Raw genomic sequence first — 22,789 nt, 5'->3', positions numbered from 1 at the left:
CAGGAACTATTCCACTGATAAACAACTGGTTACACACATAGCTTAATATGTTACTTTGCTCAGAATCACATTCTTTAATTAACTTCGTTGACATTTCATCATACCCACTAGATGTTTTCGATTTTAAAGATTTTATGATAGACATTACTTCTGCTGGGGTAGTGAGGGTCAAATTCATATTATGGAAGTTACTTGAAATGTCTAGTCTGAGGTACATCTACATAACCTGGGAGCATCTACATAACCTGACAATTCCATCTTTTCAGTAACAGTTGAAAAAGGTTTGTTAAACAGTTCTGCAACACTATACATATATGTCACCAATGTATCATTTACTCTTAATGCTATTTGCCCCTCTTCATGTCTGGTTCTACAGGCCTCCTCCTTCACTGTATCCTATATTGTCTTTATTTTGTTATCTGATATGACTATCTTTTCCTTGTAATATATCTGCTTTGATGTCCATATTACAGTCTTTAATATTTTGCAGTATTTCCTGTAATGTGCTATAGCATCAACATCAGAACTGTTTCAGATTGACAGATACAGTTTTCCTCTTGTTTTACAAGATACCTCTATTCCTTGAGTAATCCATGGCTTCTTTGTAGACTTTGCTCTAACCTTGGTTAGTTTGGGGGGAAAACAGTGTTCAAATAAGGTAAGCACTTTATTAGCTGAAGTATTCTATTTTTCACTCATGCCATGAGCACTGTAAACATCACTCCAGTGAATGTCTCTGAGGAATGTCCTAAAATAATCAATTTTTGGCTTATTGATTACCCTCATGAGTTTTTAACAGATTTTATATCCTCCTCAATATTAACATTTAACAGAAGGAACTGCATATCATGGTCTGAGAGGCCATTGACTATTGGTTTTGTAATATTTTTGTTCATTGGACTTTTCTATAAAGGTGTTATCAGTGGCTGTTTGTGAGCAATTGGCCACCCTAGTTGGGAACTTTGCAGTGGGAATTAAGTTGAATGATAGTGCTACTAACTCAAATAAGTTCTTATTGGGAGAGTCTTTAAGGAAATATACATTGAAGTCACCAGCAACCACTGTTTCTTTGTTTTTGGTTGTTAAATGGGGCAGTACCCAGCTTCAAGGTGGTTTATAAACAGATAAAGTCACCTGCAAGTTCTCGATATATACTTAATATTATGAAGGATTTTATATGAAATTCTACTTCAATTACACATGCTTCCATATGCTGTTCTAGGCAAAATTTATGAATGTCTATGTTCTGAACTTTATTATTTAATAAAATTGCAGCCAAATAGCCATATACAGTTACTTTGCTTAACATTTTACATTTACATTTTACATTTTTGCATATTCATTTATCAATTTCACTCTTTTACTGCACAGTTCTATGTGATATTGTTCACAGGCTTTGTTACACAGTTTACATACACACGGTGTGGTTGGGTCATGATAAGTTTTGTTTTTGCAGATTAGATGACGAAAGCTGTGAATAGAAAGTCTAGTTACAACATGTCGCTGTTCGAAGTTAGGTGCTGTCCATGAGCGGTTTCATTGCTTCGGTGCCATAGAACTCCAGCCATATTTTTTCTCGTTTGTCCTCCATGATCTTCAGTTGCTTTCTGGGAGCCCTGGTGTGTGGCATCATATGTCGAAGTCTGATGTCCTCAATTAGGAATGTCTCCCTTGCTAGCAGGTACACTAGTTTAGATCTTGTTGTCTTTGAGAGACCTAGTGCTCTTTTTAGATAAGTCAATTTTACCTTTTCTAGTGTTTCTAGATTTTTTTCTGTCAGGTGGTCCCATATAACCTCTCAACTTTATGACAGTTCCTAATGAACATGGCAACCCCTCCTTTCTCCATTTCTGCTCTACAAAAGTGAGATGCTAACCTAAATCCTGTAACACTTAAAAGTTCTATACCAGTGGTCACATGATGTTCAGAGAGGCAGATTATGTCAGCTGGGTTAGAGGACTTTAATTAATCTATGCAGATATTCATTAATTTTATTTCTGAGTCCTTGAATATTTTGATGCAATAAAGGTAGCTGACATTTCACACTGACTGAGTTAAAATTGGGTGGATTTGAAATTTCTGCTGATTGTTGAAAATTCTTAGCCAACAGCTGTTTATGCTGATGTAGTAAGGTAGAATTATGTTTTTTGGTTTCTTTCTCAAAATGAAGGTTTTTCTCAATCTTAACCTCTCTTAAAACTTGGTTTCTTTCTGTCCTTCACAAGTACCACTCAACATCTGACATTGTTCGTGCTCCTTATACACCCTTCCAGGCCAACACTAAACTTGAACAACACTAATACATTCTGGTAGTGTTTGTAACTGAAACAGAGAACTGCAATTCTAAATCATTTACATACACACTTATGGTGTGTGTGTTCATGAAGAATTTCAGTTACATTCATCAGATGTAGAAAGGCCTAATTTGTTCTTTAACCACAAAAGATACAATGAATGCATGGGCTGACTAATTAATAATTATTTTATAAGTAATGAAAATTTAGGAAAACTCTTTGCCTATATAAAGAAATAATATCTGTTCAAAAAAATAAAACAATTTTTTTGTATGCAGCAAGGCATTCTAGTAATAAGCCACTGTAGCTCTGTATTCATTCCAGCTTCCCAAGTAACTATGTTGTTCAAATTTTTGATATCTCACAAATTTTCTGAGTTTTTATTGTTTGAGTGCAATGTGTTGCAGAGTTCATGGAAAAATTTATAAAAAGACAAAGATGATGTGACTTACCAAATGAAAGCGCTGGCAGGTCGAAAGACACACATACAAACACAAACATACACACAAAATTCAAGCTTTTGCAACAAACTGTTGCCTCATCAGGAAAGAGGGAAGGAGAGGGAAAGACGAAAGGATGTGGGTTTTAAGGGAGAGGGTAAGGAGTCATTCCAATCCCGGGAGCGGAAAGACTTACCTTAGGGGGAAAAAAGGATGGGTATACACTCGCACACACACACACACACATATCCATCCACACATATACAGACACCAATGGAAAATTTTACAAATGTGTGATTTATGGGAGCATAGATGAAAAATGGCATCTGTTCTGAAAACGTAGAAAACATTTAATGAAAATTTGAACTTACAAGGCAAGCTTTGGACATGATACCCAAATACGTGGTATTTTGAATAGTTTTTGCAATACTGCAGTGGCCATGGATCAATTAAAAATGATTCTCAACAAGGAAGGCTTTTGACTTTAATTAGCCATGTTGACAGTGAGGTAGTCAAGGATCTGTGCATGCTAACCACTGTCTGTCAGAGAACTTGCAGGAAATATTGAAATCTCAATTGGATTATCCTGAAGAGAGTGTTAGCGGAAACTGACAAGAAGAGATCTCAGCAGCTCCAAGAAACTCACAGTTCCATCATCTCAACAATGTACCAGCCCACTTCGTCAATTTGTGAGTGTTTTGTCAAAAATTAAATGAGTGTTCTCCTGCTTCGACCCTACTCTCCAAACCTTGCTCTATATACTTTTCCCTTGTTTTTAAGGTTAAAAATCATTCCTGAAAGGATGAAATTTTGAGAGCACTGATGACATTAAGAGGAATGAATCATGAACTCTGATGAATACTTGACGGGAAGCTTTCCAGGACTGCCTGACAAAGTGGAAACACCATTGGACTGAGTGTGTAAATAGATGAGATGACTACTTTGAAAAAGACACAGACTGAAGCTCTATAATTTGAATAAAAATGTTAATTAAAAATCATTTGGTTACTTTTTGAACAGAAACATGTGTATAGGATATGACAACAGCAGACACTAAGGAAAACTAGCCTCTTAAGAAATGATCAGCTGGCTTAGAAATTATTTGAGCCTTTTTATGATAATTCTCCATATTGAAGAAGAATGTAGAAAAACAAAAATAAATAAAAAGAAAAAAGAAAAGGCAGTGACAGAACTGCCAAGATCAAGAAGTAAAGGGATACTATGGAGCATTTTAGGTATCTGGAATGAAGGACTGAATCAAAATATCATACATACGGAGATATTATACCATGAATGAATAACAGTGAAGAACCATGGTTAAATTAAACTAATTCAGACAATGATGGTTATCAGAATCTAGAAGCAACAAAAAAATGGAAATCTGACGGACTTGGTGTTGATGACTTAGAATTTTGTGAGTGTAAAGAAGCAGTAAAGAAAGAGGAAATACAATAATTTCCTGGTATACAAATAATGAGCACTGATATATTAAAAAAGCGCCGCTGTAAAAGAAGAATATAGTTTTCTGTATTCTGTGAATGAGTGCTGTGCATGATGTACAGTCTCAAAAGAATGGGCTGCACCTCTGATTATTCACATCTTTAAGACAGATGACGGAAATATAGCAATTATGGAAGGATAAACTTCGTAAATATGGGATGTAAATAATATGCCAAAATGATAACAGTGAAGTTATTATAGAAAAGATGATTGTAGAAAAACAGAAGAATTTTAGGAAAGTGAAACTCTGTATGGATAACACTTTTGTTAATAAATAAATGTGTACTTTGTCCCTAGATTATCCAGAAAGTTATGTCAGTATGAAGAAGGGTGAATGATGCAAAACAGAGAAAGTAAGTGTTATTCACTGAATCTAATTAAGGTGTTGGAACTTATGTCTTGATGACTATGTTAGGATATTGAAGAATAAACTTCTAAATTTTTCCACAGAATTGAGACAAGAAATTTTACTTTTCCCTTTCATGTCAGATCACCAAGCTGTTATGAGACCAGATGATAATTTTGTATTGGGGATTTTATGAATGATGTAAGATGATACAAGAATATAATCCTAAAATCTTCATAATAAAAATGTACAATAATGACCTTCATAGAATTCTCAGAGAATAGTGCAAGCTAATGTTTGGAACCAATACACCTGACCAAGTTATTCAGTTCAGTTCACTCAGTGCTCATAAAAATCCTGTCACAAGGAAGAGGCTTCATAAAGTTACAAATAACAACCAAATTACTTAAAGTCTGCTGTACTTCACATGGTCTACAAATTCTGCTACTGAATAGAAACAGTGATCTAATAAGAATGCCGTTGTGGGGATTTGTAAGACAGTTTAAATGAGAAAATAACTTTTATTTTATGTGGCAGACAATTGTATATTTTTATAGCAGTGCTTGTTCTGGAGGTTTTAAAGGCTGATGTCCTTAATCACTGGACATGGAGTCTGTTTTTTTTGCCTGTGTCAGATCCATGAGATTTTTTATGTGTCTCTTTTAAATTCTTTCTAACATGTTTCTAGTAAAAGCATCTAAGATATTGGGAGGACCAAATACTTTTGAAAGAGGGGCCTGCAGGAATCTGTTTATCATGCATGTTTCAGTGCTCTTATAGCTCCTTTTTGGGTCAAGAAGATGAATGACCTGGCAGTTGTGCTACCCCAGAATATAATCCCATACTGCAGAATGCTGTGGAACTGAGCAAACTATACAGTTCATTGTGAAGTCTGCTTTGTTTGCAAGTAAACACAGGATATAGCACACGTTCTTCAGCGTGACATTGTCTTGTTACATTTGTGTCTGCCATTTAAAATCAAGTTGAAGCAATAGCCTAAAAAAATTGTTTCCATTGAGAGTGTAATTCTGCTGGAGTTTATTGTCATAGGGGTGTTGGAGGCTTCCCCCTTTAAATAAAAGTTTAGAAAAGTTGTTTTTAATGTATGTATTGGATCACCCTGTATTAGCTTTTTTCCTTCAAACAAGTCACTTAGCTGGTCTGTAGCTTTATTTATGTTTGCTTGTAGTTGTCTTGGGGTTTTCTCTGTAGTGCGAACACTGTATGTATTTGTGATTCAATGTTGTACGGAAGGAAACGAATAGCCCCAAGAATGGATCCTTGAGGGACTCTACAATTTATTAGTCATACATCTGAAAAATATGTTCTAGTGTTTCATGTAGCTTATGTGTTATTACTATTATCTGTTTCTAATTTGTTAAGTGTGAAGAGAACCATTTTAATGTGGTGCCTCTAATCCAACAAGATTTTGTGATCCAAGGGGTCAAAAACTTTTCTTGAATCTAAGAAAATGTTCGTTTTTTGTCCATTGCTTCTTGAGTGTTTTGTAAAAAATTACAGATGGCACTAGTCCTGTAGGGATAGATTTATTTTTCCAGAACCCATGCTGGGCATATGTGAGGATTTTGTTCTTCTCCAGGAATTTCATTAATCTCTTATACACAATTCTTTCAGTGATTTTGTCAAAACTTGATAAGAGACTGTCCTATACTTTTCCATATTTGCTTTGTCACCATTTTCTATGAATAGGGATCACTTTGGCAATTAAAAAACAGTCATGTGATGTTTGTGTCAAAAAGGATAAATTTATTATATCTGCAAGGGGTGATGCAATACTTAGAAAATATTCCTTTATGTGTTTACAGGCAGAATCAGACATCAAAAGCTGATTCTGTTAGTCTACTAATAAATTGCACACTTGTGCAGAATAAATATTTTTGTTTTAATTGATTCAGCAGTGGGCTCTTGGCGAAATATTGTATATTCTGCATACTAAACAAAACACCATTTTGCCTTGCTTCATAAAATTTGTTGTGTGACATACATTATGGGTTGTAAGCCCATTTTCAAGTTCATGACTGATTCCAAAAATGATAAACAAATTCAGCTTCTTAACCTACTGATTCTGAACTTGAACTATGGAAGTTTTCTCTATTGACTATTTTTAGATAGATGCAATTGTATTGTACAACCATACAACATTAATTAAGACAACATTTTCTCTAACTGTGAACAAACATACAATGGAGTAGAACTATGTGTACAGGAATGGGTATTTGTGTTATCAGGTATTTATAAATTAAGGCACCAAGGTTCCCCTCCTCTGTACCAGTTGGAGCATTATTTAAATGGGGTGACTAATTGAACTGAGTCTGGTCATTCAGAAGTAAATGTGGGGATAAACACATTTCACCAGACTCACTTCAGTTATCCATGCCTTCCAGATAATGTTGCACCTTTTTCATGGGAGGGGCTCTTGGTGCCTTTGTTCATAAATAGATATTAACACAAATAGCCATTCCTGTACACATAGCTCTACTCCACTCTTTGTTTATTCACAGAGTAAACCAGTAACACCTAACTCCCAACTCTTCCTCATATGCCTGGTTATTTAACAAACAATTAATGTGTTAAATATGTGATGTTAAAGTATGTTTGGGTGAATAAGTTAAGGAAAGGTTCAAAATTATGTTTCAAGTTTGTTGCTAAATGCTCTCACTATGAAATGCTGGATGTGTGTACTCTGGGTAATTTTCTGTCTGTATTAAGCAAAAGATTTTTTTTCATGCATCTTAGTTTTTATAACAGTATTGGAGAAGGCAAGTTGCTACTCACAATATATGGTGAGAAGCAACTTTCCTTCTTTAATATTGTTACATTCCATCCTGGATTTTCTTTAGTTTTTATAACATCATACCTCCTGGGGAGGGGGGTGGGGGTTGGGGTGTGGGGGTGTGGGGGTTCATGATGTACAATGGTATAATTTTGCAAGTACAGTCAGTAAGATATATAGATAATGTCTGAAAATAGTGCTGTGAATAGAGTTAATAGTAAAGAAGCAATAAATGAAACACCATTCCTGATGTTGAAGTTTTACTACTTGAACAACAAAACTGTAGTAAGTGATAAAGCTTTTTCCTTTCATCATTTTGTAGGGTGTGCCATGTTTTTTAAAAGTTTGAAATGATGTGTAAAGTATGTTGGAACTCACTAAGTGCTCTCATTCTCAAATGCTCGATGAATGTAATCTGGTTAATTTGCATGCTGTGAGTTACAATGCCTCACAACTATACACAGTTTTTAGCTGTAATACTTTCTTACAGTATTAAACATTTAACATAATATTGTACTTCTTCATAATATATATGGTATTATTTCAAATTTTTAAACTCAGTCAGTAACTACATAAAATAGTGCAAATAAAATTTTTGTTGCCTCTAGAAGCAACCTGCAACTTGGACCATACACCTTAGGTTTGCAGGAGAGCTTCTGTGAAGTTTGGAAAGTAGGAGACAAGGTACTGGTGGAAGTAAAGCTGTGAGGACAGGGTGTGAATCATGCTTGGGTGGCTCAGATGGTAGAGTACTTGCCCACGAAAGCCAAAGATCTTGAGTTCAAGTCTTGGTCCGACACATAGTCTTCATCTGCCAGGAAGTTTCAGCTTGTTGATTGTCTTGCCTACATAGAATGCAGCACAGTGGTTGCAGCTTTATTTGTAAATCACATGATTGGTTTCACAGGTAGCCCTACCTTTGATGGGATGGGTGATGTTAGCGACTAGACTGGAGTAGGCGGTGGTGGGAGGATGTTTGGGACAGGTCTTGCATATAGGTCTATTAAAGCAATATGAGCCATGAGGCAAGGGATTGGGAGCAGGGGTTGTGTAAGGATGGATGAGTATATTCTGTAGATTCGGTGGATAGTGGAATACCACTGGAGGAGGAGTGGGAAGGATAGTGGGTAGGACATTTCTCATTTCAGGGCACAACAAGAGGTAATTGAAACCCTGGTGGAGAATGTAATTCAGTTGCTCCAGCCCTGAGTGGTACTGAGTTACAAGGGGAATGCTCCTCTGTGGCCAGATGGTGGCACTCCAGGAGGTGATGGGAGACTGGAAAGATAAGGCATGAGAGATTTGTTTTTCTACAAGATTGGGAGGCTAATTATGGTCAGTAAACGCTTCAGTGAGACCCTGAGTATATTTCAAGAGGTACTGCTCATCACTACAGATGTGACTACCATGGGTGGCTAGGTTGTACAGAAGGGACTTCTTGGTATGGAACATGTGGCAGCTGTTGAAGTGGTGAAATTGCTTGTGGTTAGTAGGTTTGATATGAATGGAGGTATGATGCAGCCATCTTTGAGGTGGAGGTCAACATCTAGGAAGGTGGCTTGTTGGGTTGAGTAGGACCAGGTGAAGCAAATGGGGGAGAAGTCATTGAGGTTCTAGAGGAATATGGAAAGGGTATCTTCACCTTCGATCCAGCTAGCAAGGATATCACAATGAATCTGAACCAAGTGAGGGGTTTAGGATTATGGGTTTCTGGGAAGGCCCTTGAATAGGTTGGCGTAGGCTGGTACCATGTGTGTACCCATAGCCATGCCCTTGATTTGTTTGTGGGTAATGCCTTCAAAGAAGAAGTAATTATGGGTGAGGATATAGTTGCTCATAGCAACTAGGAAAGAGGTTGTTGGTATGGAATCCGTTGGGTGTGGGGAAATGTAGTGTTCAATAGTGGTAAGGCCATGGTATTAGGAATGTTATTGTAAAGGGAGGTGGCATCAATAGTGATGAGCAGGGCACCTTGTGGTAAAGGGACAGGAAATGTGGAGAGTTGATGGAGGAAATCGATGCTGTCTTTTAAATAGGAGGGTAGGTTCTGGGTAATAGGTTGAAGGTGTTGGTCAGTGAGAGCAGAGATTCTCTCAGTGGGGGCACAGTAACCAGCCACAATGGTGTGTCCTGGGTGGTTAGGTTTATAGACTTTAGGAAGCATGTAGGAGGTAGGAGTGCAGGGAATGGTAGGGGTGAGTAGAGAGATGCACTCCAGGGAGAGGTTCTGGGATGGGCGTAAGGATCTGAGGAGTTACTGGAGATTCTGCGGGATTACTGGAATGAGGTCACTGTTTCAAGGTTTGTAGGTGGAAGTATCTGACGGCTGGTGGAGTCTTTCTGCCAGGCAAGACTTAGGATTCAAAACAACAGTGTTGGAGCCTTTGTTTGCAGGTATGATTGTAAGTTTAGGATCAGTTTTTAGGTGGTGGACTGCAGTTCTCTCTGTGGATGTAATGTTAGTATGCATGTTGAGGGATTTGGGGAATGATGGTGAGGAAAGGTTCAAGGTTCAGATATTCTGGAAAGTTAATGGGGTGGTTTGGGGGCAATGAGGGTGGATCATGGTTGGATGCAGGTCTGAACTGAGTTGGCAAGGTTCAGTATTGGTCTTTGGTTGAGTCTGATTGGTAGAGTTGGTGGAGAAAAAGTATTTACACTGTAGGGACAGGGAAAAGGAGAGAAGATCTTTAACAAGTCCTGCAGGATTGAATTTGGGAGCAGGGAGAAAGGTGAGGCCTTTGGAAAGGACTGATATTTCTGTGAGGCTAAGGCTTCTGAAGGAAAGGTTCATGACTTTGTTGTGAGTCTATTTAGGTTCCGGATTCTGTGTTGTGGTGGGAGGGAGGTTTGAAGGGTGGGGTAAGTGTAGTATGTCTGCGAGACAGAGTTTGTGAGCTATGATGGGCATGGGGGAGGTTTGGAAGTTGTTGTAGAGGTGGTGGACAATTTTTTTTTTTTTTTTTTTTTCAGCGAATCTGTAGTTCTGTACTGACAGGTTACTCTGTATCTGCAATATATGATCTGAAGATGGGCAGCCAGCCTGAAACCGGTTATTGAAAATTAAAAAAATTGCGATCAAAGACTGAAATGCCATATTTTTATTCAGTATGGAGAGCATTTTTAGGTAGCGTTGTGCATGTTCCTTAAGTTCCTGCATGACAAGAATTTCGATGTGTGTTATGGGTTCAGGAATTTTGGATTGCATAGCAGGGGAATTTTGCAGATGGAGGAAGGTACTACAAGGAGGTTTGGGCTTGGTTGATATGGTTTAGCAGGACTGTGTTGATGAGGTCAAAGGCTGGCAGAATTGGAACAGGTAGACCTCATTGTGAAAGGAGGGGTGGCAGCCAGACATGGGTAATTGGGTGGTAAGGACATTAGGGCAAATTCCATGAGCCAAGCAACAATGCAGGAACAGTATGTGGGACTGCAGTCTGGCTAGGGATAAGGAAACTGCATTCACCTAGATGGAAGGAGTAAGGTTCCATGTTGGTGGAAAAAAAGTGAAGAATTACGTAAATAATGTAGAATTACGTCTGAAAAATTTCGCAAAAATACACCCAAACATGTGTGAAAATACACAAAAAGGATGAAATGGATGCAAAAGGGGAAACACGATGAAATCTGAGAGAACCAACAATAGCAAAAGGCCAAAACTCACTAAAATTTGGGAGAAGTCACAAGAATCAACGTAAAGAATAACTGATAAAAAGTATATTACTGTGGGTAGCAGGTCTGAGGGTGGATAAGTGCGAAAAAGAGGGACAGCAGACATGACTGGATGAGGTGGAATTAGTGGGAGCAAACTGAGACAGAATGGAGAAGGTGTGGGGGGTGGGGAGGGGTTCGTAGGATGATACACAAGATCATGTGGCACTGGAAAGGTGCAGAAGTTAACACACAAAAATACAGGAAATGACTCCGGGAGAGTAATCAACATAGACCTCCTGAACCATATCAACCAAGCCCAAACCTGCTTGCAGTATCTTCTCTCCATCTGCAAAATTCTCCTGCTATGCAATCCCAAATTCCTGGAGCCCATAACACAAGTTGAAAACTGGCCCTGCAGGAACTTGACCAACATGCACAACTCCACCTCAAAAAGCTCTCCATCCTGCTCACTTCCTATTCCTGCCTTGGAGTACCACTGTCCACCACTTCTACAACTACTTCCAAACCAGACCCGTATCCCCTCAAAGCTGACAAACCCTGTCTCACAGACCTACTACATTTATCCCACCCTCCAAAAGTCCCTCCCACTACCACACAGAACCCAGAACCTAAACAGACCCGCTACACAATCATGAACCTATCCTCCAGAAGCCTTAACCCCACAGAAATATCAGTCTTTTCCAAAGGCCCCACCTTTCTCCCTGCTCCCAAATTCACTCTTGCAGGACTTATTAAAGACCTTCTCTCCTTATACTGGTTCCTACGGTGGAAACACTTTTTCTCCACCAACTCTACCAATAAGACTCAACCAAAGACCAATGATGAACCTTGCCTAACTCATTTCAGTACTGCATTCAACCATGAAGCCGTCCACTGTCCCCAAACCATCCCCTGTAAACTTTACAGAATTTCTTAACCTTGAACCTTTACTCACCATCATTCCCCAAATCCCTCAACATGCAAACTAATTTTACATTCACAGAAAGAACTGCAGTCCATCATCTAAAAACTGATCCCGACCTTATAATCCTACCTGCAGACAAAGGCTCCACCACTGTTGTTTTGAACCCCAAGGATTACCTGGCAGAAGGATCCCACCAGCTGTCAGATACTTCCACCCTCAAACCTTGACACAGTGATCCCATTACAGTAATCCCGCAGGATCTCCAGTTACTCCTCAGATCCTTACACCCATCCCAGAACCTCTCCCTGGAGTCCAACTCTCTATTCACCCCTACCATTCCCTACACTTCTACCTTCTACATGTTTCCTAGAGTCTATAAACCTAACCACCCAGGACTCCCCATTGTGGCTGGTTACTGTGCCCCCACTGAGAGAATCTCTGCTCTCACTGACCAACACCTTCAACCTATTAGCCAGAACCTACCCTCCTATATAAAAGACATCATCGATTTCCTCCATCAACTCTCCACAGTTCCTGTCCCTTTACCACAAGGTGCCCTGCTCATCACTATTGATGCCACCTCCCTTTACAATAACATTCCTAATACCATGGCCTTACCACTATTGAACACTACATTTCCCCACACCCAACAGATTCCATACCAACAACCTCTTTCCTAGTCGTGATGAGGAACTATATCCTCACCCATAATTACTTCTCCTTTGAAGGCATTACCCACAAACAAATCAAGGGCATGGCTATGGGTCCACATATGGCACCTGCCTATGCCAACCTATTCATGGGCCTTCCTAGAAACCTATAATCCTAAACCCCTCACTTGGTTCAGATTCATTGATGATACCCATGCTAGCTGGATCGAAGGTGAGGACACCCAGCCGGCCGAAGTGGCCGTGCAGTTAAAGGCGCTGCAGTCTGGAACCGCAAGACCGCTACGGTCGCGGATTCGAATCCTGCCTCGGGCATGGATGTTTGTGATGTCCTTAGGTTATTTAGGTTTAACTAGTTCTAAGTTCTAGGGGACTAATGACCTCAGCAGTTGAGTCCCATAGTGCTCAGAACCGTTTGAACCATTTTTTGAGGACACCCTTTCACATCGTGCCCATTGGCCCAACATGCAGTTTGAACATCCTAATGAATATCATTCAGAAGTTCTGATGATTTAATTTCATATAGTTCAATAATAGTCACCCTGTATGATGGTGCTCAGTATGACAATTTACCTCATTATTATTTTTTTTCAGAATTAATTTGCCTATTTTTATGAATAAAAGTCACAACTTCAGATTTTCAGCCTTCTCAGTATGTCATAGTATTTCATCCCTATTCAATTTTCAATATAAAATTTCTGCATGCTAGAACATTGAGCATGTTTTTAAGTTTCCAGACTTGTTGAGTCAATGTTATCGCCAAAACTTGAAGACAGGAACTACAAAATAAAAAAAAAAAAAACAATAACTATGCATCTAAGTACTTGCAGCAAAACTAAAATGGATGAATACTCAGAGTTTTATTTAATTTAATGTATGTTCCATTATTAAGCACACTCTAAGACAAAAAAGTTATGGACCACAAAGAAATTATCTGAATGGGATGGAAATCAGTAGATGTGATGTACATTTAGAAACAAACAAATGATTAAGGCACAAAGGAATTACAGACATTAGATGTGAGCAGGCATTTATTGAAATCAGTGGGGAAACAATTCGCTACAATTTCAGAAAAATTTGATGATTTATTTGAGAGAAAGAGCTTCACAATTTGAGCACATCGATAATGTGTTAGCCAACCTCTGGTTCTTATGCATGCAGTTATTCAGATTGGCATTGATTGACAGGCTTATTGGATGTCCTCCTGAGGGATATTGTGCCAAATTCTGCCCACTTTGTGCATTAGATCATCAAAATCCCAAGATGGCTAGAGGGCTCTGCCTGTAATGCTCAAAATGTTATCAACTGTGGAGAGATCTGGTGACCTTGCTGGCCAATGCAAGGCAGGGTTTGGCAAGCATGAAGACAAGCAGAAGAAATGTTTGGTGTGTGCAGCCAGACATTATTTTGCTTATATCTAAGGTAAGGATGGCATGCCATGGAGGGCAGAAGAGTGGGGCATAAAGTATCATCAACCTACTACTGTGCTGTAATGGTACTGCATACAACAACGAAAGGGTCCCTGCTATGAAATGAAATGGCACCCCAGACCATCACTCCCAGTTTTTGGGTCATATGGCAGCTAACCCTCAGGTTGGTATCCCAGTAGTGACCAGGGAATCTTGAGACACATCTTCACTGGTCATTGGGGCCCGGTTCAAATCTGGACTCATCACTGAAGACAATTCCACTGCAGTCAATGAGATACCAGGTCAAATGTGGCTGACAGTACTGCAAACATCCTTGTTGGTACAGTGGTCAAGGGTAGTCAGCACAAGGGGTGCCGTCAGCTCAGCCCACTTTCTAAGCCACCTATTTTTGACCATGGTCCACCCATTCGTGCCAACATTAGCGAATAGTGGCATTACTCCTGTTCAAATATTGAGTGATTTGTCAGTTACTCCAACTAGCTTCTTTGAGCACAACCACATATTCTCTCTGAAATGCTAACTTCTTCGTATACTGGTCATATGCCTGTCTGCGAGGCACAGTTACCGTCTAACTGAGTATACGGAATAAAATTTGGAAAACACTTTATGCCCTGTTATCAACATGTCCCTAGTTTACTGTTTTTGCCAACTGCATTGTAGAATTGTGCTGCAGCATCACACATCCATCCACTGGTCATCAAATCTACAATTTTGCACTTTCCATAGACACCTGTAGGAATATCAGTTTGTGACCAACATACATATTTTATCGTGGTGCATTGTATTTTTTTCTTAGAGTTTATTTTGCATAGTTAATATGTAAAACAAATGCTACAACCATTAAAATATATGGGACACATTCTTGTTAATTCAGTGATTAATCTCGTAAGAAAGTTTCAAAGTTGAAAACTTCAGGAGTCAGTATACATTTCACACTTTGTATACAGGAGGCTAGGGAAGGAGTAGATTTGTAAGAGAGTGACTACATAAGGTTAATGAATATCATATTTGTGTTGAGACTATCAAACATTTTTATCTCCAGTCAGCTTATAAATTATTTTACCTCTAGAAAATGAGTAACATATTGACGTTATTATTCATACCTGCATTGTAGTAACCTAGAAAGAAGAAGGGCTGCTTATTGTGGCTACCCTGAAATACTCATATCTTATGATGCAAACAGTGTATCATGCTTGGCGTATTTCTGCTTTTGAAAATGGTTATAACAGCAACAAGTAAGATATTGCGCTTGATTCACTTTGATGTCTGGAAAATATTCCAAGATCCATGATTTCCTTTTCATTTCCTTTAGTATGCACTACATGTATTGCATTTAGTCAGCTCTTCCCCTCTCACAACAAATGTATAATACATCTCAAATGTGTTTATTGGCACTGCATAGCTATCAGATTGCACGTATATTATTCCGTGTGAAGAGAAGGCCACACCCCTGGTTTTTGGCTCAGTGTATTGGCCTGTTCCACAAGTCAACTGAGCCTGTCAATGTCAAACCCTTGGAGGGCCATGGAATTGTGGCATCAGAAGCATGTTGACATTCTCAAGCCTCATGAAGCATGCTTTAAGTGAAATGCATTCAGAAGTTCTCAAGTGTCTTGAGACAGGCACTCATATTTCCCATGCCTAGTGTCACTAGAACAATGAACTGATGACTGAAACAGTACTTTACTTGATCTGCAAAGTTTTTATAGTCAAAGATGGTCGTATCTCATGGCAAAATAATTTGAGATTAGCATTTGTACAACATAGATTTCTGAATTCAGCTTGCTTCAAGTCAATTTTTTGAGTTAATCTAGGATCAACTGCTTTATTCAATTGCTGTAAGTGTTATGCTGTTTGCTTTGACCGAGTTTTAAAGCTGAAACAATATTCTGTTGTTCGAATCTGGTAGGACTGTGCCTGGCTCTTTTTCCATGTATCTGAATCATCAGTAAACAACACAGTTTTTGATGAGCTATCCAACACCTTTGGTAAATCGTTTGTGTACGTCAAGAACAGGTACTGGCCAAGTACCAAGTATCATGTTTTCTCAATCCAAACTTAGAGTTATTCCTGTGACACCAGTTATTAATGTAATACTCTACTTTCTGTTGTTAAGGTATGATTTCATTGATGCAAAGGGGATGCCATTAATGCAATAATAGTTCTAGCCTTATTGCCTTACATCGTATGGGAGCTTTTGAAGATCTTCACATGATAACACATAACCCTACATGGAATCCTCGATACAGAGACAGAGTATAAAAGGGAATTATTTTTCTTTCTTCTCTGTGATTGAATAAATCAGAACATCAACAAGTAGTAGTAATTATTGGAATATGGTTTCCATGCACATTGTGATATTTGCCTCAGGCAACTGGCAGCAATAACACTCTTTGCAGGAACAGCCTTCCTTTTTCAGAATTTAATATCAGCCAAAATTTGCACCCAGTAGATAATATTTATGAGGCTCATGTAAGAGCTTCCTTTTAAGTTTTACACAAACAATCAAAATATTTTTGTTACAAATCATTTGATTTTTATCTTTATATTAACCTATAAAATTAATTTGCTTTGGCTTGCATTCAAACCCTTTCTAGAATTTTTTCACTCTGATGTTGGTACAATGGTGTTTGAAGGATTTAACAACCCTCAAAGTTATAAAAATTGATGCCCATGTACGTTTTGTTTGACATAAGGAGAACAAAAAGAGGTTTTTGGAGGATGCATCATGTAAATACTGGAAATGAGACTTCAGTTCCATTTTTTTTTCCATCAAATAATGAATTTTTTAATGTGCTGTTCACTTTGGTATTAAGGAAAATGTATGGAGGTTTTCAATTCCATTTGAGTTGTGACAAAAAAATTGTCATATACTACTCAGCATAAATGTTTTGATCCTCTAAAGGAATGGTCACAGCAGGTCCATGGTAACTAAAGAAGCAAATGATCATTGTTGAGATGGAAACAACACACAAAAATGAGGGAGAGTAACCACTCACATGTGGCTGATTTACATGTGGTATATCAATCAACTGCATGTGACTGATGGTTGCCTTTTCAGTTTTGCTTATATGTAATTCATTTGTTAACATTCTCTAGCAATGAAGCAGAAATGCAAGAAATACAAAATCTGCAAATTACTGTAGCTTCAAAAGCACTGATGTATTGGTTTAGCATCTTAATGATCTTCCCTTGTACCAAAGCTAAAATGATAAATATACATGCAAGAACCTTTGTTAGCTACTACCGACCAAAAGCATCTTTCAAACTAGCACACCACCGTTGCTTACAAAATTCTGATCAGTTTTGCACCTTACTGGTTTGACTGTAGGTATTTTCTTTATCAGGTACAGCCACTTCATTTTTCATGAGTGCCAAAGAAGGCCACACAGTGATTTTTCTACTTGCCCTCACTCCTCGAGTGACATGGCCAGCAACATCCGGACACATACCGGACAGAAGTGGTCCGTGTCTGCGAGAGTGACATGTGCCTCTTGTTCTTGTAGGAGGATCCTTGAAGTGTCAGTGCACCATAGTTATGCCACCGGCACAAGGCCTTTTTGAAGCTCTCTCGGAAATTTTTTGACATAAATCCATACACCACAGGGTTGATACAGCTGAAAATAAAAGTAGAAATCTGTGTAGTTAGTGAGTAGTTGTTTATACTTGAGTGCAAGTAGTTAACCAATTAACAGTCGAGAGATAGACGCACAATAGATGTACACTGTATACAACCAGAGAGGATGATTGTACAACTATGAGGTTATGAATAAGCACTTGAGAATGGCATATTGCTGAAATCATCTGATTGTGTGAGATAAATGAGTATTTTCATAATGCAGCCAAGGCAGAAAATAAAACTGCCTTTTAAAAACAATTGTGCCTTATGGTTACAGCAGTTTTTGTTATGCTTTGTGCAGATCATTTTATAATGTGCAGGAATGGAAAAAAAGACCTAAAGCATGGTTAGCTCCACATTTCCTGAAGTATGAGAATTTTAGGATTGTTAAATTCATAGAAGCATGCTAAGTACAATGTTTAAAGTGTCACTGAGGTATGGCTTACTAGCAATAAAATAAAAATTATCATATTACTCTATCCTTTTATCACTTCTTGGGATAACAATTGCACATTTAAGACTGAAAAAGAAACAAACTGTTTCCTTTGTTTGAGCTTATGCTGAGAGAGTACATTGTAAACATAATAGTCCTAAGTATAGCCTATAAAGGGAAGAAAACCTATGCCTTGTTGATGAAGTCTTCTCGAGAATCAGCCAAGTGGTGGCCTCATTTTGTCACAAGTTTCAAAGTTTCATACCAATCATCTTCTGGCAAAGTCTTGTTGTCAAAAATGCATGTATGACAAAACTTCCACCTGATCTAAAGGATCAGTTACAGCTGAGCCCATCACCATTCTTCAGTCTTCGCATGATCCAGTCAACGAACCACAGATGCACCCTCATTTCAACTCCAATAATAATATTCTTCTCCATATACCACACTCTTGTACTGCAATATTAGTATCATTTACATCTTCCTTTGTTTTGCATGCAATTGTTGGTCTTATGATCTGTACTCTTACTCCAATTTGAGTGTCCAGACTATACTGGAATTTTGTTTTTATGTATTCTTTGTAGGTATAGTGTAATATATGGTCATTAATTTTTGTCTTGGTATTCAAAAATTCTTGGTAACATAATCTATGACTCTTCTTCTGTTTTGTCTGTAGCACTGTCTACACTTCGCTTACACACATTTATGTAACTTGAATACTTTACTGTTGTGTGTATTTATTCATCGCTATTTTAGTAGGCCTACTACTCAGTATACAAACATCAATTTAAGACTCTTGTATCCTTATACTCGCATTAAATTGGCATAATCCAGCATAATAACCCTTGAATTACTAATGAAAAAAGTAATAATTCTGTATCCATGTGTATGTAATATCACCACTTACAGCTTGAATGACTTTTGTACTAAAATGTGTCTCCTGTACAGTGTCAACTATTCACATTGCAGTTTATTCAGTCTCAATTTATTTTCTGATACAGTTGTAACTTGCTACACCACTATCATAACATATCTGATACACAACAACTGTGGTGAACACTCTGTATGATATTTCCCATCTCATGTCATTTATATTTATTTATTTATTCATTCATCCAGGAATAATCTTACAATGACATAGGATTTGCCATCATAATACAATGAACATAATTAGCTCAAAAGTATATGTACACACAGATTATACCAGCACGTTTTAAAGAGGGTGGATAGGTAGTTGACCATGGCCTTGGCCTTAATGAAGGAACCATAATAGAATTTGTGTGAACTGCCACCCCCCCCCCCTTTTTTTGAGTAAACCTTGGAAAACTTAAATCAGCAGGTCACATCTTACCAACTGCACTAACTCATGAGTAATGGTTCTCTGCATTGGTATTATCTTTAAGTTTTCAAGGTCTGGATTTTAGTCTGTTGTACCTAAGGATGGCGTAATAAGTCAAGAATTGGTTCATAATAAATATTAGTGGAGCAAATTGCAGTTCATTTTCCAACATTAAAAACTGTCTGTTCAGGTTATATACCTCATTCAATTTGTACCAATGATCATGCTTTTATTTCTAGGATGTACAAACAAATAATAAATACAGAGAGTTATAGAGTTGTGTATGTATGTACGTGTGTATATATGCCTCTGCTACCAGTATCAGTTTCAATGAAAATCTTGTTGAATGATAATCTGTGTAATACTCTACCTATTGACCTAAATTTACAGAGTAGTGGTTTGAGCAGATTATAAGTGATACATGGAAAATATATACCTGTTACAGTAAGCCATGAGCAAGAAGGCTGTGCTCATGTCTTTGTACACCATTCCATGTTTCTGCCAAGGTATAACACCATAAGCTGTCAGCACATTGTCAATTAGTGATGGCCCCCAGGAGATGACAAAGAGAATGACAATTGCCACCAGCATCTTGATTAGCTGTGTAAAAAGAAATTTGTAACAGTTGCAGTCCATGTTCCAATATATGCAACAAATGTCTTAACTAAAATGAAAGAAAAATTGTGTTTACTTGCCTACTATAACATCAGCATTTAAAAAAGCGCCATATTTGTCTCATTATATAGCACAAACATAAGATACACATGTATGTCCTCAGAGGCAACTACTAGTACTAAATCACTATCGGCACAGTCAGATGCAGTTTTCATATACTGTGGTCAGATTACTTATCCTGTCACTTGCCTACAGCTGTCTATTAAATTAACCTCCCATTTCTATAAACCAATGAAGCTGAGAGAAAAAGCAAGACTAGGATTTAAAAACCCATTGAAATCAAGGTCATTAGAGACACAGCACAGACTTGAAATATTTCAAGAATGTGGAAGGAATTTGGCAGAGTCCTTTCAAAGAAAACATCATGGAATTTGCCTGGAGCCAATTATGGAAATCACAGAAAACCTGAATTTGGATGGCTGGATGTAGAGTTGAATCAATGTCCTCCCAAATGTGAGTCCAGTACGTCAACCACTGCATCGCCTCACTCAGTCTGAGAAACGAATTGTTGGAGAAAGAAAGAAAGCAAATTGATGCGGAAAGACAAAAGGAAAATGTATACAGTTGGGATTTAACCCCTCCCCTCTCATCCACCAATTATCTGCAAAATACATTAATAGCACACCCCTTAATGAGTAAAATCTTTAAAAATAAGAATTGATTGAGAAATAATGAGCTTTTAATCAAATAAATATAAAATCTCTTCATCCATCTTCCAAAGTACTGTTACTAGGAAGCTGCACAGATATTCTTACTTTATGAGTCTTACACAGCAACCCTGTGGACTCCCAGTTGTTGACACTTTATTCTGAAAGAGTTCCAGCTGTCAACTCACTTATTTCTCCATTGAGCAATTACTGCACCTATTTATTTAGTGAAGCTGTAACCTTCCTGTAACATTTACTATTATTAATCATCAAAGTTTAGAGATCAGACTGATTGATATGTCATATTTGACTCTAACAATGAACATGTACTGTAAAGAAATACAACTCCAGTTAAATTTTCAAACAAAAGTATGTACTGCTGCAATTATAAACCTGGAAAGGAGTAAGAAGATTTACGGTGTTACGTTTCAACATTTTTCAAATTACTTTGATAACATTAGTTAGTTTATCATATCAGGTCAGACACTTATTTAAGTGACCCCTAGACATTCAGTATAATTACTCAATATTTCTGATTGTACGATAATATTGAACACATGTTGGTTACATTGGAAGGTTATCCAATAAAGTTGAACAAGCAAAAAAATTATGAAATATATTGTGCATTGTGCAACTATGGAAATATTGTGCCATCTGTGGGCAGTATTGACAACTGCTCACGTGCTTCAGTTTTTTCCCCACAGATTTTAGCTTCTCTACTTTCACCCCCATGTTTTTCTATTCGAATGACTCTAAAATGATAGGAAAGATTGTTCATATTAGAATGCATCAATATTATTAATTATCTTTGACATTATGGGATGTTAGGACAGATAAACATAAAAGCTAGAAAATTAAAATTGATTCATTTGGGTTACTGCTCACAAAATACAGGCAGAGATACACTTCAACTAAAAGGGAAGACAAAAAAAAATTATTCCTTAAGGCCAAACATAAGAGTAATTATATTCAGTAATATATCAGATACTGGACCATTAAAAGCGTAAAAACCTGTTTATCATTTATGTCCTTCAAATTCAGTTTTTTAAATAAACACTTATTTAAAAAATTGAAAATTGTGTGCATATTTGATGCTCCACATACCAGTTTTTTATCCGCTTTTACTCCTTCTGCCTGAAAGAAACTAGAGCAGTTTCCACAGCTGCAGTGTCTTGATCATCCAGAATTTCGAACCAGCCTAAATATTACATATTCTTATTGATGCGTATAGGGAGAAATTCGGTAACGTAGTGTAATATTATTGTACAATAACAATGTCCATTTAGCAATATTAGTTCTTTCGGAATAATTATTGTGAGTTCAGTTTCCTGATTAAATCACTCGTGGTCACACTATCTTGTAAATAACGTCCTAAGCTTGGCTGACAATCACACATGCACATCTCTGCGAAAATCTTTACCAGTTATAGCAAACTCCATGTGTCTATAAAGTGAGAGATATTCGGAAAGTGAGGTCCGATCGGTCGCAAAATGGAAACGACAGTTAAAATCCGATGAAGCTTTGGGCAGACTTGTTGCCCAGTGTCTGTATTACGCATGTCGATCGCATCACGTTTCTCGTTTCAGTTCTGAGCACACAGTGAGCAAGTAAAGATGCCGAGAACTATAATGTCTCCTGCCAAGTATGGGTCCCTGTGAGAGATTTTACCTGATTTCATAAAGCCCACACGACATGAATTGTCATGCATTTCCTTCTTCACGATAATTCTCGGCTGCGAACTGCAGGAGCAATGACGCTCCTGCAGAGATTTCGATGGGAAGCATCTGATCACCCACCATACAGCTCGGACTTTGTTCCCTCTGATTCTCATATCCGCTCACATGAACCGTTTGGTTATGAAGACAAAGTTTTAGCACAGACAACGAACTTAGGCCAGCGTAGAGACGTGAGAGAAAGCACAGGTGGCTGCCTTCTCTGGTGAGGATACTGGAAAGTTGCTACAACGCCACGAAAAATGTCTAAATCGGAGCGGGAAAATGTAGTAATCTGCTGCAAATAAAACAT

General features: G+C 37.9%; 1 protein-coding gene across 3 annotated transcripts in view; it reads right to left on the bottom strand.

Annotated features, from left to right (window-relative positions):
• The window catches only part of LOC124619735 (pyroglutamylated RF-amide peptide receptor-like), a 150,229-nt gene that overhangs the window by 37,395 nt on the left and 90,045 nt on the right, over window positions 1-22,789 (bottom strand). The window contains exons 5-6 of one of the 3 annotated variants that reach the window (XR_006980117.1): window positions 19,879-20,042; window positions 17,364-17,668 (exon numbers count right to left, since the gene is read on the bottom strand). Coding sequence is in view for 1 of the 3 variants with exons in the window: in XM_047146307.1 (XP_047002263.1) it covers window positions 17,504-17,668; window positions 19,879-20,042 (329 nt within the window). In the remaining 2 variants the exon portion in view is untranslated. The remainder of the gene's footprint in view (window positions 1-17,363; window positions 17,669-19,878; window positions 20,043-22,789) is intronic. The other 2 variants (XR_006980116.1, XM_047146307.1) reach the window with 2 other exon arrangements.

This window comes from Schistocerca americana, chromosome 6, assembly GCF_021461395.2.
Source record: "Schistocerca americana isolate TAMUIC-IGC-003095 chromosome 6, iqSchAmer2.1, whole genome shotgun sequence".
Taxonomy (NCBI): Eukaryota; Metazoa; Arthropoda; class Insecta; order Orthoptera; family Acrididae; genus Schistocerca; species Schistocerca americana.
The sequence above is the reverse complement of the archived record's forward strand: the minus strand, read 5'-3'. Positions and strand labels throughout refer to the sequence as shown.